This window comes from Magallana gigas, chromosome 6, assembly GCF_963853765.1.
Source record: "Magallana gigas chromosome 6, xbMagGiga1.1, whole genome shotgun sequence".
Taxonomy (NCBI): Eukaryota; Metazoa; Mollusca; class Bivalvia; order Ostreida; family Ostreidae; genus Magallana; species Magallana gigas.
In genome coordinates, this window is record NC_088858.1 from 3,490,990 (window position 1) to 3,505,882 (window position 14,893).

The 14,893-nt window shown below is 31.2% G+C and overlaps 1 protein-coding gene across 4 annotated transcripts; it reads left to right on the top strand.

Annotated features, from left to right (window-relative positions):
- Nucleotides 1-3,285: 3,285 nt before the first annotated feature.
- On the top strand, nucleotides 3,286-14,358 carry LOC105346192 (uncharacterized). 4 transcript variants are annotated; one of them, XM_066087533.1, is made up of 17 exons: nucleotides 3,286-3,444; nucleotides 3,604-3,704; nucleotides 5,466-5,539; nucleotides 7,189-7,311; nucleotides 7,480-7,593; nucleotides 7,842-7,919; nucleotides 8,007-8,128; nucleotides 8,230-8,316; nucleotides 8,596-8,688; nucleotides 9,077-9,190; nucleotides 9,351-9,558; nucleotides 11,644-11,799; nucleotides 12,490-12,575; nucleotides 12,776-12,846; nucleotides 13,070-13,167; nucleotides 13,786-14,071; nucleotides 14,166-14,358. In XM_066087533.1, exons 3-17 carry the CDS (start codon nucleotides 5,473-5,475, stop codon nucleotides 14,251-14,253), a joined length of 1,791 nt encoding a protein of 596 aa, XP_065943605.1. In that variant the 5' UTR covers nucleotides 3,286-3,444; nucleotides 3,604-3,704; nucleotides 5,466-5,472; the 3' UTR covers nucleotides 14,254-14,358. The 4 variants fall into 4 exon arrangements, with proteins under 4 accessions (XP_065943605.1, XP_034324656.2, XP_065943604.1 ...); XM_034468765.2 differs by having other exon boundaries at nucleotides 3,288-3,444; nucleotides 14,160-14,357; XM_066087532.1 differs by having other exon boundaries at nucleotides 3,288-3,444; nucleotides 3,604-3,666; nucleotides 14,160-14,357.
- Nucleotides 14,359-14,893: the final 535 nt, after the last annotated feature.

Sequence of the window (14,893 nt, forward strand, 5' to 3'; positions counted from 1 at the left end):
ATCATTCCTTTAAGAAATGAAGATAATAATTTTTCTATTGATCGACGTTTCAAAGAAAAAATTGACCGGAAAACTTCATCAATGCGCGTAGCGCAATGATGAAAAAGTTTTCCGGTCAATTTTTTCTTTGATACGTCGATCAATAGAAAAATTATTATCTTCATTTCTTATCATTTAATAAAACATTTTCAAATAAAAAAATGTGAAGTGTCATTGATCAAAAATGTAAATAATGTAAATGAAGCGGCGCGTATGAATACAAAACAACAACAGCAACAATATTCAAAATGGATTCGCCTTCAGCTGATGCAGAGCTACTGGGCTGAATTTAATGGATTAAACACAAATAGTGAGTTAAAATCCGAACCAGCTGAATTGAAAACGAAAGGAAAATACATGCGGTAGCTTGTGATATCATTCACTGTGCAGAAAAACTCGTATTAAAACTAGTTGTATGTGAGATCGCTGGAATATGCAACTGGACATAACCATCCAAGGAAAAGCGATCGTGGACGAAAATAGCTGATATGCCGACAGAGAATAGTATGTATAAGCGACTTTTGTAAACTTTGTGGTAACTAGATAGCCAGTGATGCACTTAAATGGTATATCAGTCGCTTGGAATGCGCAGAAGGAGTTGATGCATCACTCATAGCTTTTCTTTACGACGCTTATTCTGATGACCGATCATCTACGTGTGTTAATGTAAAAATTATCGTTACCAAATTTGAACAGCAGTGTTACCGTGAAAGTTTATAGGCCTATATGTTCGTTATAATATTCCTGGAAAAGGAACAGCCAGCCTCGCTGTAAATGTTGATTGATCTCAAGCAGACGAAATCGTGAGAAGACGCTTAATTTTCTATTTGGTGAATCAAACAAAGTGTTTTGTTTATTTTTGAAGGTTAAACTTTTAAGTTTTTATATTCACAAGTTTGCATTTTGTTTGCTGACAATAAAACAGACACAACTTTACATTTTGTTGACAGTGTTTATCTTTGAAATTCCCGTTCTATAAATAGTGTTAGATCAGAGCAGTTGAGAAAAGTAGATCCGGCAAAAATTTTATTGATGCAGGTATCAAAGAAATTTTTCAACCAATCAGAAGCGCCGATATCTCATCAAACGAATAAATATTAAATGATAATATGGGCATTTTGCACGCCTTATTCACCCATTTTTATTTATTGTGATAGCTATTGGTGGGGTGGATTTTATCAACTTTAAACAACCTCATTTGTCAACATAGACAAAAGCACTGTAGATTGCATTTATTTTTACATGCCATGCAAGTATCATACCATGTGAATCTGTATGTATTCCGTGAGTTCATCATCATATTTTTAGCCTTTTTGAATGCTTATATCAGCTGTTATTTCCTTTAAATCACCTGCTGCCATGCACTTGTTTACATCTCAACTTTCGTTTTCATACCGGACTTTTTTTGGCTTTGTTTTGTATTTTGCCAAACTTGTTATTTATGCCATAAAAGTTGTGTAATTACGTCTTAATAATTATATTGAACAATTTAATGATAATTGTATTTCATTCAAGTACTTATTTATTCTTAATTACTTGTATTTACAACTTGTGCTTTTTAACCCTGCATTATGTCGTCTGTAAAATCACGAAGTAACTTCTTTGAAATGTAAAGTTTCAAATACAACGTGTCTATTTACATAACATAGGGATATCCAGTATAACCAATATTTATTGATCATCGCCTATTTTAAAATCCAAATTCATGTATTTGTTTATTATTCACTCTGTACGACAAAACTGTTTGACAGCACGACACGTGTTTTATTTGTACGACATGATTGGTGGAACGTCGCCGAACAGTAATCCCATTGGTTAATCTTTGTCATTTGACATACTACCGAAGGTTATATATACAAGAGGATGCTCATTAGTGTCAGATATTTTGTAAGTTTTCAGGCGGCAATATTTGAAACCAGAAGTTGTAGATCCGCCCCTTTTTCCATCCTAGCCATTCCAGTACAGATCTAGGCGAGGATCCTTGAAGCAAATGTCTCCCAACACACTGGGCACTATTATTTTTTACTGAAATACCGTTCGTGCCGCTGTTAGATCCACCCCCACTCAAATATTATTGTACATGTTGAATGAATAATGTGTTTATTCATGTTAATAAATATTGTTGAGATCAAGAAGTCTCATATATCGTCCATATTACCAAATAACCAAGGATTTTAGTAAAGGAGAATAGCCAGTAATTATTTTGTAATGCTCCCAAATTAAGCTTGGCCATCCCCAGGGAGCTTGCAATACTTTCATACATTGTTCAACAAAATCTTGTTTTATAAACCAATCTCAAAAAATAAATTATATGCATATTCAAATTATAAAGCTCAAAACATTTTTAAAATTAATTTAAGATTAAAAAGACTGCGTACAAGCCAAATTCTTACTTTTTAAAAATTTTATATTTACCTTTTTTACTTTGTATGAATTTAAAAAATTCTTTTTTTATTACTTGTATGCTATCACCAAAGTAACAAAAACTTTATCAAATTGATATGTTTCTGTTTGTTTTAATAAAAGAAAGTAATAAATAACTATAATATATAATCTTTTACAATCTGCGTATATATTACCGCTTTAGCTGGTCAAACTGTACATATTAAGGAGAATCTAAGATACTATTAAAAATTATGAAATACAAATGAAAATATAAAATCCAAATGAAAAACTATACAACGCAACTTGAAATTATACATATTTACAATACAATCGGAAATAAACAGCTGTGACTAAGTCAATACAAACCTGTATTAAACAATTAAACTATACAAATGGAAACTTATTTAACACAACAAAGTATATAAAATACAATTAGAAAATTATTAAATACAAATGGAAATAATACAAATTAAAAGGGAATTATTGATCACGATGGAAAACTATATAATACAAATGGATTTCATGTAATAAAATCGGAAAATTATACAAAACAAATGATAGTGACACGCTTTTAGTGAAATTTACAAAAGAAAAAAAGGAAGAACCCCAAAAATAGTAATGTTTGACTTTTCATATTCATTGATAATCATGAACAAATTATGATCTTATGTTTATACATGTATCATAATTGGTACATATTGTATTGTGAAGATGTTTGTTAAACTCGTATCTACATTATATAAGGAAATTTAACAATATACCATGTCTCGTGTGACCTCGAAGTTGTTCTTCGTGTTAATTATATGATGAGAGTACCGAGCACATCCAATCCCATTTATAATCAACGCTCATAGATAAGAGGATATGCTGCTGGAATGAAAACATTGAATTGTAATACGGAAGTAAATGGCGTGTTTAATTCGTAATCTTCCTGTTGAATATAGTGATAACAACATCATATGTTGTACAACCTTTGACTCGCGTCGCTCAAAAAAAGTGATTTAAATATCTGTGAACTAGGTAAGTTGTTGGGTCGTCTATTAAGATAATGTCACACTTCATCGTAAAAAAGGTTCTTTAATTCAAAGGATAACTTCAAGTACTAGTCACATCTTCACGGAGGCTTTCCGTACTTTAAACGCCTGCCATTAGCCTTTAACACTTGAAAATCTCTTTCAGAACCACACGACCATTTTAATCTCTATTTGAAAACACGCATCATCTATGAGAAGGGACTTGCAAGTGAGTTCAGTTGAGCTCTTGTCTTATCCTTTTCAAAGGTACATATTTAGAAAAAACTTAAAATTGGGTTGAATGTTCTACTGATCCAAATATATATAGTAGATTTTACATTAGCTGACCCAAAAGGAACTCCTTCATAGAAATAGCTAAAACACACGCTTGTTTCATTGAATTCTTTTCTACAGAAGGTAGAGAGCAGAAGAAACTATTTTGGAAGCAAATATATGTCTTAATTATTTTAGTTAGTTTAACCATGACTCTTGGGGTAATGCATGAGGAAGTCGCAATCAGGGAGGGGGTATCCAAAAGAACTTATAAAGAAATTCAGGGTATGATTTGTAAAAATCGCATTAAAGCTTTAAGATTTGTTTGAGTCCTCTTTTAATTCATTATAATTTCAGGTTGATTTTTATGGTTAAGTTGCATAACAAGCTCAATATGTAATTATGGTTTTTATGTTGACGTCACAAATGTTGAACGCTGTTTAAGTGCAATGTTACGAGTTAAAATCAAAATTCGCGGGTGTTGCTGTACAATGTTCGTTCGATTAACTTGAGCTTTCTCATAGCTTAGGATAAAACGGGGATTTTGAGACACGAATAACATTTTCAGACAATGCAGGAAATTAAAAAATGTGATTATAAGCATAAAATCATTATTTTTTGAAAGATAAGTCACTCAATTTGTGTGCACATGTCGTTGAAGTTCTGAAACTTTATCTTTCAAAAACTAATGATTCAACGCTTTAGGTTAAGATCTTGTAAAGGAGCTTACAGATTTCTGATTTTATAGAAATGAATTCTTGGAATGATGCTTCATAGCAATAGCTTGTTTTTTTTAAGGTGTACCAGATTTTATTTCAAACTAATTTTTTTTTAAAATATGAAGGATTCTGCTAAAAATGTTGGAGTTATTTTTCCCGTTTTTGACAAATAAAATATATCCAGGATGCCTACAGTAACAAAAAGGGAATAAAATGTTCTTGAGCTCTTTTTATATTTATAATTATTGATATCAACTAAAACATAGGTTTTAATTTTTAAAGAGATGTCGAAGGAAATGTCGAGAAAATGGTTTATTTTCTACGTAAATGCCCTATCCCCTAAGTATGAGTAGTAAATGAATTTGGAATTATCTGTTTTGTGCTTAATCCATTATGATATCTTAATTAATTTAATTGATTAACGCCTTTTAAAAAACCTGTTGAAAATTAGGTACAATTTTCACATTCAATCTTAAATCATGAGAAAATTAAATCGGATACTTATATTCAATTTGATATCATTTTCACGAAGAGGTCAAGAGCAAGATGTCAAGAGTATGACTAATACTGTTTTTGAAAAAAAAACTACGTTTTAGATATACCGGTATTTTGTTAGTAGAAAATGGACAAAACATTATTTACTTATTTTCTATAAATATGTATTCAATCGATAATGACAGTTTATGACAAGATCTTTCATTGTATATACAAAAAACGAAGCCCTAATAAACTTTATTGAACAAAGCTTTTTGGTGAAACATCTTTGAAAGAAGAATATCTTAAACTCCATAAACCTGTAGGGACATTTCCTGACCTTATATAGCAGCACATTTATCTTTGAAAGTGGACTGCTTTTATGACAATGGATAGGTATACTTATAGGATACAAAGCAGATAATGGTAACATTTGATAATTTGTTTCATATGGCAAACGAATTAAAACAACAAAATACATGTATAATGTTTCATAACAAATATAAATCAATAACTGTCTGAATAGACGTCGTAACAGCATCTTCTTTGGTTTTGTTCACAGAATTTAAATGGACGAGAATTTTAGAGAATCCCAAACGTTTTGGCACCAACAAGCAGCCATTGCAGCTGAAAGAAGTGGGTATATCGATATGTGTATACACCTCTTTTAAGTAGGACGTTCTACCAAAATAAATAAACCCATTGTATGTTTTACGTTTTTGAAGTAAAATCAGCTAAACACAGACGACAATTCTTTAAGTTTTTGCTATTTTGAAATTTATGTGATAGTTGTAATCGATTCACCTAAAATATAGTTTCAAAACTCTTCTGATCACTAAACATTTGTCGTAATGTATTTGTATCCATTGTCTATTCCCTAATTGTCCATTAATCTGTTAACATTGTACATTTTCTTTTTTTATACGAATCACTGAGGGAATAACATAATTCGTACAACTTTTGGCAAAAAGGTTTTAAGCTTATTCAAATAAAAAGCAATGCATTCTTCTGTTTATTATCATGGACCATCTAAGGTCATGAATTGATCATGTGTCCTTATATCAGTATATTTTAATATAGTTTTAAACAGTACCATTAGAATGAGGAGTCGTTATGGGATTGAAATTCATCGAAGAAAGATATAGCATAAAACTTTTGTAAATTTTTCTTACGTATACGTATTTACAAATACTTTTAAAATTATAAATTTTAATGCATTGTTCTTTCCCACTGTAAGTCCATACGGAGGAACTGCAATAATCTGTATACTATGACGTCATAAAGATGTGACGTCATATACTTTTCCATGAATTAAAAAGATACAAGAGAGAGGTTTAGCAGACCAACGTGTACGTGTACTTGTACATGTAAGTTACAAGTTAGAACTACGCGTACCAGCTCAATTACTTTTCTTGTTTAGCAGTTGTAACGTGTACTTGTACGTGTAAATGTTTTAACGTAATTATGGATATCCTCTCCTCCTAATCTGAGAATGTTGGTTATAAACGAAAAGTAGGAATTCTGCATGTGTTAATTTTATTAAACATCATTTATTATATATGCACATTTTTATTTATCGCAAATTAATAAGATAACGGAGCCATTGCATGTTTTGAAGGAAGAGATGCGTGAAATAAAACTCCAATAACATATTAAACGCTAATGAAAATTTATGTTGGTAGATATCAGTATTTGCATTGAATATTCAAGCTTAAGAAAAGTTAACATATTTATTAAAATTAATAGACAACAGGGAAACAGAGGCTACAAGTTCGACCTTACGGGTACTTTGCAATTTACACGTATGTTCATTCGGGTACATACGTGTAGAAATTCGTCATTACACAAACTGATGACGTAATGCACATATTTTCCGTTCTACACGTACACGTACGCGTACACGTTGGTTTGCTAAACCTCTCTATTAAAGTCTAAATGTTTATTTTTGATGCAATAGCTAAATGTCAAGGTCTAAGCTAATACAGGGTATTTGCGAGTGTTAAAATGCAAATATAAGTAATAAACAACGATTATTTAGGGAACATGGCGGTATAAATAGCAACTGCTCTGCTGGCATATTTGCTATTCATAACGCCATGTTCACTAAATAACGTTGTTTATTTCTTTTAAAAATAATCATGTGTGCTAATATAAACATGTTTTATGCTGTTTTTGATAAACGTATTCCTGCCCACTTAATAAACCACTTAATAAACTGCTTAGAACGATAAACACTTTCTTAGGTAGCTGGTGTGGCCCACGGGCCTCCTGTTATTGAATTACAGATCGAGAATTGCGTTTTCAACATGGAACTGGCCCGTGTAATGTTTTTATATTGGACACGTCATCCAGTCTTGGGGAAGAAGGTTTCACACAGATGAAGGAAGCGTTCACTTCAATAATTGATGGTGACGTTTTCAAAATTTGCTTTACACAAAAGAAATTTCAAAATTAATTTTAATTTTTTTTGTGTTCTATTTGGCATTATAAAATATTTTTTATTATTTAGAGCTATCTAAGGCTTCAATCATGCCATGCAAACCAGTAACTTCTGTTTTCAAACGTTAACATTTCAGAATATGCCAAACACCCAGATATTGATGAGAATGTAGCAGTTATAGTATGTGGACGAGAAACAAAGTTTCAGTGTCATTTTTCAAATCACTATGAAGATGTCAAACATTGTTTAGGTAATATTGTCATTATATGGCTACATCCATTGAACGACATCTGGTAATTTACATACCACCCAATTCAGAACGTGTAAAACAATACTTTGTTTTGTTAAAATGACTTATTTCCAAATATGATTCCACATTTTCATGAAAACTTTAAAATAAACAACCCCCCCCCCCGAATTCTGATACTACTGTGTGTTCAGATGTGTCAAACTATTAATCATACAGAATTGTAATCGAAAGCATCGATTTTGTTTTAGATGACATTGAATTTGGTGGACCATCCCCACTTTTTGCTGCATTTATATTATCAACTGGATGTTTCGTCAATGGCGCAAGTAGGTTGTATTGTTTGTTCTTGACAATGTTTTTATATTGATAATTGGTGATTTTTACCCTATTTGCTTTAATTATTTACTCTATAGGTCACTCTTATACTATGGGCGATTTTCACATTCACCCAAGAATTGTACTAATTTCGGATGGCAGACCTACAGATATTACAGCTTTTTTGACTGAGGACAGTCCCTCAGTGGAATCTGATAATGTGTGTACTATGAATGTCTAATCATGACTTAAAACAAATATAGGGTTTTTGAAAACTAAATTCATTGTATTTCTTATCATAATGACTCGTTATTTTATCAGAATAAGGATCATCTGCTTCAGTTTACTAGAAAAATTGGAAAAGTTCATCCAATATTTTGTATTCCGACTGGGAGGCACCCAGATACCGTAAGTGTAGTTTAAGGTGCACTATAGCGGTGTCAATTTTATTTGAATAACTTCAGGCACGCCATACCACTTGATCATAGAATAAATCATATAGTTAAAAACACATTTGTTTGTCGTGACTTTTCATGTCCATTTTATTTAAAAGAGTTGGATGTACATGGTCCATTTTAACAAAAATTTTTTTTCAAAAAAGTGTTCAGTAATTTTCCTGGATAATTTGTTGACCATACAGATTGCTGAAATACTACAATACAAACGTGTATTTTTATTTTATTTTAGACAATACTAGAGTTCATCTGTAACCAATCACGTGGGGGAAAGGTTGTAAATCCCCACGAAGCCAGACAGTTCGCTAAATATTCCAAGAATATGGTAAAATGTTTTAACTATATCATAATCATCTTACACAAAAGTTTGTAAATACGTTTTTTCACTAAAAGTTCTTAGTGCTACACTAAGGTCACAGAATTTTCTCTCATGCTTTATAGGGAATTAATTTTAATAACGTGTGTTATTTATCATTTTAAATACTGAAAGCTAAGTTTAAGTGATATTGAAATAGCTTCTTCTAAATACCGAACGCGTAATTTGAGTGGAATTGGAATAACTTATTCTAAATACTCAGCGCTAATGGTTAAAGTGATATTTGAATAACTTTAAAAGACGCTGCATAAAATCATGCATATTGATCGAAATAAACTGTTTAAACAATGAGATTTGAAAATTACTTAAGAAATATGTTTACATGTATTTATTAAAGAAAATAGCTGCTAGTCTGTCGTATGAATTGATTAACGACGGGAACGACAGAGAACGTGTTTTGACGTCATTGGTGTGTAAATTTCCAGACGGGGAATTTTCGGAAATGGACCAGGTATTAAACAAATAAAACAATTAAACCATTATCATTTATCTACTCTTTCTTCCCGTCTCTATCTGTATGTCAGTATATTTCTCTATCTTTCAATCCATATCTGATCTACATTTTGTTTTGTAGAACGTCATTCTGTTGATATACAATGTTATGCTTATAGAATGACATTTACGAAATATGCTCAAGAAAGTCCTTATATGTATCATTTGATCGTATAAAAGACGATATTGAAGAGAGATTGGATACGTTTGAAGAAAGAGATCCCCGGATGCCTCCTATGGGAACAAGAGTGAAGCGAGGACGAGACTGGAAGTGGAAATTTCAGGACAGGTTCGGACCTGGTACTGTAATAGGGCATTCTAGAGAAGGTAAATAAGATATTTAATTTAATTTAAACAGTATTTCATTATGCATCACATAAACATATGGTATAACAAGCATTGCTCATATAAATTCTTTAGAAAATACAAGGTATATATACGATAGTTTGTCTACTAGGCCACGAGGTTTATCTTGGTACTTTTTGCAATTTTTCATATTAATTGATTAATATATTTCACAGAACGTTGAATTTGATAAAAAGCTTTTAAAAATGAATTCTGTCGTTTTCTTTTTTTTATTGTCTTTGAAGTGAATAAACCTAACTAATTAAGGAATAATTAATGTTAAGTAATGGTTATAAGTCGAAAATTGTCTATTTTGTTCGATCTTGTACAGTCCAAGGCGCGTCAGACTAAGGACTGTACTATATCTGAAAATATGGGCAGTTTTATGCTTATAACTTACTTAACGAGGCCGAGTACAGAACGAGTACGCACGCTTTCGCGCAGCGTTTCATTTGTATTGTGACGTCATCTTTTTGCTTTGTTGACGCCATGGCGTGATAGTTTCAACTGCAGATATTCAGCGAAATTTGTTGAAAGTAGCTCATTTGATGCGTAAAATTGATATTATATTGTGGAATAAACATAATTGTTTCGAAGTATAAACTATATTTGGGCTCGGGTTGAAAACGTGAAGAGGGTTCAGCAAGCCTAGCCCTTTGTCACGTTTTCTTAACCCGCCTAAATATAGCTTAATTCATATATTTCAAAATAGTAACGATGCATTTTATATTAATGACCTTTAATGTGTGATGTTATATATTTATTTATTACTAAAATATGTCTGAATGTTTTAATAATATTATAAAGATCACCATTTTCGTCTTTGTCAAATAAAAAATAGCCATTATCGAACAAACTGGGAAATTGGGCATACAAAAAACAACTTTGATAAGACCCCTGGAACAAACCAGGAGGTAAAAGGTTTTTTTTATTTGACCATTTGATGCCTTTTAGCAATAACTTTAATATGTAGAATAGAAAAAGAAATCCCTAGGGCAGAAGTTTAAGAAAATTGTAAAAAATGTGCAAAATTGATACATTTCAAGTGAAATCACATAGGGTCCTATGTTAAAAATTAACAAACTTTGAGATGACCCCTTAAACAAACGGTGTGGTAAATGTCTTATTTTTTTTTATCTTAAACTAATAATTATATCAGTAAAAATACATGTAAAAAATTTCATTCAAAAATCTAAGGCAGAAAAAATTAGACCCGGCCTCGTTAAAACATTTCCCTTTTCATTGCTTATGGACAGTTTTTACGATCGTTCTGCTTCAATTCATTTAACTGGCATTATCCAATTGGTTAACAATAAGCATTAATCCAAAACAGATCATTTTGCATTTGGGTATGTACATAAACTAAATATTGAATGAAGTATGTAAATAAACGAAATATTGAATAAAGTAACATTTGTTAAAGCGATGAAGCATGTTTAGATAAACAAAAAGTTACGGGATTTTTTTTGCATTGGTCATATAGGTCCACATCGCTTCATAAGAAAGCGTGCGCAAAGATGCGCATAGTTCGAAATCTTCGCACATTGGTCAAAAAACGGTAGAGGATGGTGCGATTCTGTAGAATAAAAATGTTAATACATAGATTTATGAATGTCCGTTTTGATTTAGAAATCTTTTTCGATCCAATTCCATACAAAATGACGTTTATCGAGCTCTTTTCACTAAAAGAATTTATGTTTTTAAAATTTGCACTGTAGAATATCTTGATTTTGCCAGAATATTCTAATCGTGTTTGGATTTGTAAACTCCAATATTCTCAAGTCACATTGCACAATGCTACAAGTAGTGTACTCTTGATACAAAACTGCAAATTCTTCTTATCAAGTTCTTCTTCGACAACATACACATGAATATATTGCACCCCACGCAGTCAATAATGGACATATATTTATTTTGCTACTTTAATCAATACATAAATTTTTGCGCGCGTATGCATCATATCAAAAGCTCATTTCCGAGTGACCAAAATTTATCTATTATGTTTTAACTATGCTTCACTCACGTTGAATTGTATGTGGAATAATTTGAGTCCATTATATTACCTAGTGGGCTGGTTGACTGTGGAATGGGATGATGGCTCACGTAATTGTTACCGATATGGAACAACAGATACTGAAAAGGAGAAGTATGATGTTCAAGTGTGCAATGAACCACGTATTTTGGGAAACGAATCGATATCCTCAGGCTGTCAGGTCAAACGGGGTAGGTTAAAACGGGTCATCAGGGAGAATTATGATCTGTATTCAAGAATTGATATTTAATGTTTGATATAGAAATTAATCATTACCTGCTTAATTTGTTTTTGGAGAGAATTGTTAATAATACCATTATCATCATAGACAGATACACGCAGAGATAGTTGAAAATATATGTTCGACATAAGAAGTGCTATAAGCACTTCTTCCTTATTTTTGGAAATACAAGAAAATATTTCTAGTACCAGTCGGTAACCGACAAGTAAACTAGAATCTAAATCTAGCTCATTAGGACATTGTTTCATAACTAATCTGCAATATGTAGTTTTCAACCTTTCTACAGTTTTTATATCAGTTTGTGATATAGTTGTAAACAAAGCTTTCTTCGGTTAAGAGTTATTACTTTAACAAAATGATACAAGATTCCATTCAAAATGACAAATATTTTGAAATTATTAAATGAAATTGTTGTGTTTCATAGCCACCGCCAATAAGAAAAGATATCACCATTTTCACTTAAACTTCTCTTTCTAACAACTAGAAGATTTTAGTTGATGGCAATTTGAATGAAGTTATTCCAACAGTAATATCGGACTCTGTACTAAAAAAAATCTAATTACTAATATTACAAAAATGATTACTAAAAAATCACCGATGTGTAGTTTGTCTAACTAGAGACATCTCCATTCACACTTAGGTCCAGATTGGGAGTGGGATGACCAAGATGGCGGTGCCGGAAACATTGGATCTGTTGTGGCAGTAGTAGGCCATGGAGTAGTCCTTGTAAGGATATCGGCCATAAGACAACTCTATTTATCATTGGAACACCGTTTATGGCTATAATGTCAATTCCTACTCTTTCCCTAATAGAAGTACAATGTGAAAACTTTTTACATAATAAAACATAGGGAAATTTTAAATCCCTTTTATAAATCAAAAACCCTCGAAGGTTTAATACATAAATGATGTTTATTGTGTTCAAGGTGCGATGGCAGAACGGTATCCTGGGTCATTATAGATTTGGATTCAGTGGAAAAAATGAGATCCAGATTTGGTAATTTCTTTTATCCACGTGTAAATTTTTTATGAACATTTAAATTGTTATTACAGGCTACGTATATGTTTGACAAGAATTTAAGATAATGTTTTTGAATTATTAGATTTAGATATCGTCATTTCAAATCATTAGCTTACTATGTATACGTTGGTTATTTGTTTTGTTACGAAAGCAACCAGATGAAAACTATATGAGCTAACTAAAATTTTACTCCCCACAGCGACCCTTTCTCACCTGAGGCAGTCAGACATCGAGAAGAGATAATGAGGACGGCCGCGCAGAATTATCCATTCGAAAGTCATGCCAACTCAAAAGAGGGTAGGTATTTGTCAACATTTATTTTGTGACCATCCTGGATTTAGTAAATGGCTTTTGCTTGGCTTCAAAAATTGACTGATTTCAATGTAATTTTTGTTTTTAGAATTAAAATCTAAAACTATAATTAAAAATGGTTTTTTTGTTAACTTTTAAATCAAAATAGATTTAAATCAATAATTGAATGTTACTTGTCATTAAACATATCTTTGTAACAACTACGCGAATGTGAACACTAACTGGGAGTTCTTTAAATATACATCCGATTTGTAAAAGATAGCAAAAGTTTAGTAATAAGAACTGTGAAAGAAGAATGTTCAATAAGTCTTTTATAATATTTTATAACAGAATGATTATCACGATAAAATAGTGAAAATTGCTAAAATTTATTATGAAAAATCAAATAAACCAAACAGTGAAGGTAATTATAATTGAAGTTTTATCATCTTATCATTAATTAAATCGAAAAGAATGTAAATTTATTATTATCTATTATTACTTTACTATTATTATTATCTATTGAATTACTTATTAGTAATAAAATTTTTATCAATACTAAAAAAGAGTTTGTATTTTTCATAAATCATTTTATTGAGGCACTATTACCAATTGTTTCAAAAGGTTATGAAAAGGCAAAGGGCTCATTAGATATATCTGGGCATAAAGCTACCTCTGATATGGCAAAGCCAATCTTACATGTAGTAAAGGGAAAGTACTTCAGAAACACCTCAGTATCATCAGACATTGAAACAGATGGTCCGAGTTTTACATGTGCAATAGGACAGTGGTTCTGGAAAGATGACACAGGGAAATGGAACCCATATTGTACAAAAATGAACGCAAAGATCAACAAATGTTATAAACGTGATCCCAAGTCAACCGTAGTCGTCAATGTCCAAAATCAGACGTAAGTAAAAGCGCTCGGACTTTGAATGAATAAAACATACCACATTTTCTTAATACTGCTCGTTTGAATAGTTATAGTTGTTTTCTAGTTATAGAGTTGTGATGGCAAAAAACATTCAAATTAACCTGGCGTCCAGAGAGGTGTCTGAGGTAAAATTAGTGAAAAATGAACTTGATTTGTAAACACTTATGTGAATTTTGAATTGTAGATAACATGAAAAAATGCATAGTTTAACTTGTCAGTAAATAATGAACTTAAAAAAATTGTTGCATTTAAAAATTTTGAAACTTTATGAATAAATGTTGAAATAAGAATTTTTGTTATGTTTTTTAATTGATATTGCTAGTATTGCCATGTCAACAACTGTCACGAAAGTCCGGTAACTCTTGACGTAATGGGTTTAACAAGTTTTACTTGGTTTTCAACTCGTTGGGTATCGCAGCATGACCTACCACAACTTATTTTCTTTTTCAGAAATTAAAAACTTGCCTAACTATTTTCCTTAATATTAAGTCCCATTTTTTTATTATTACCCTAATATCAAGAGATTGACGCTTTAGCAAATTCCATTGTATTTTTTAAAAGATAGATTAGACAATAGAATTTACCCTTTTGTCAAAGTAATTAGTTACTTTGACCACAATACTTTGTACACATCCAGCTAAATGCAAACATCCTTGAAAACTTTGCTTTCATTTCCTTTCACGTCCCAATTACAATAAAACCTCATCAATTATTTTAACATATAGCTAATTTGCGACGAATTATATATATATATATATATATATATATATATATATATATATATATATATATATATAT

What these genes read in the sequence shown, in the direction of transcription:
- LOC105346192 (XM_034468765.2), top strand. Translation starts at nt 5,473, where the DNA reads ATGGACGAGAATTTTAGAGAATCCCAAACGTTTTGGCACCAACAAGCA. An exon ending in AATAGGGCATTCTAGAGAAG is followed by an intron (nt 9,559 to 11,643) that starts GTAAATAAGATA and finishes TATATTACCTAG; the next exon opens with TGGGCTGGTTGACTGTGGAA. An exon ending in AAAAATGAGATCCAGATTTG is followed by an intron (nt 12,847 to 13,069) that starts GTAATTTCTTTT and finishes TACTCCCCACAG; the next exon opens with CGACCCTTTCTCACCTGAGG.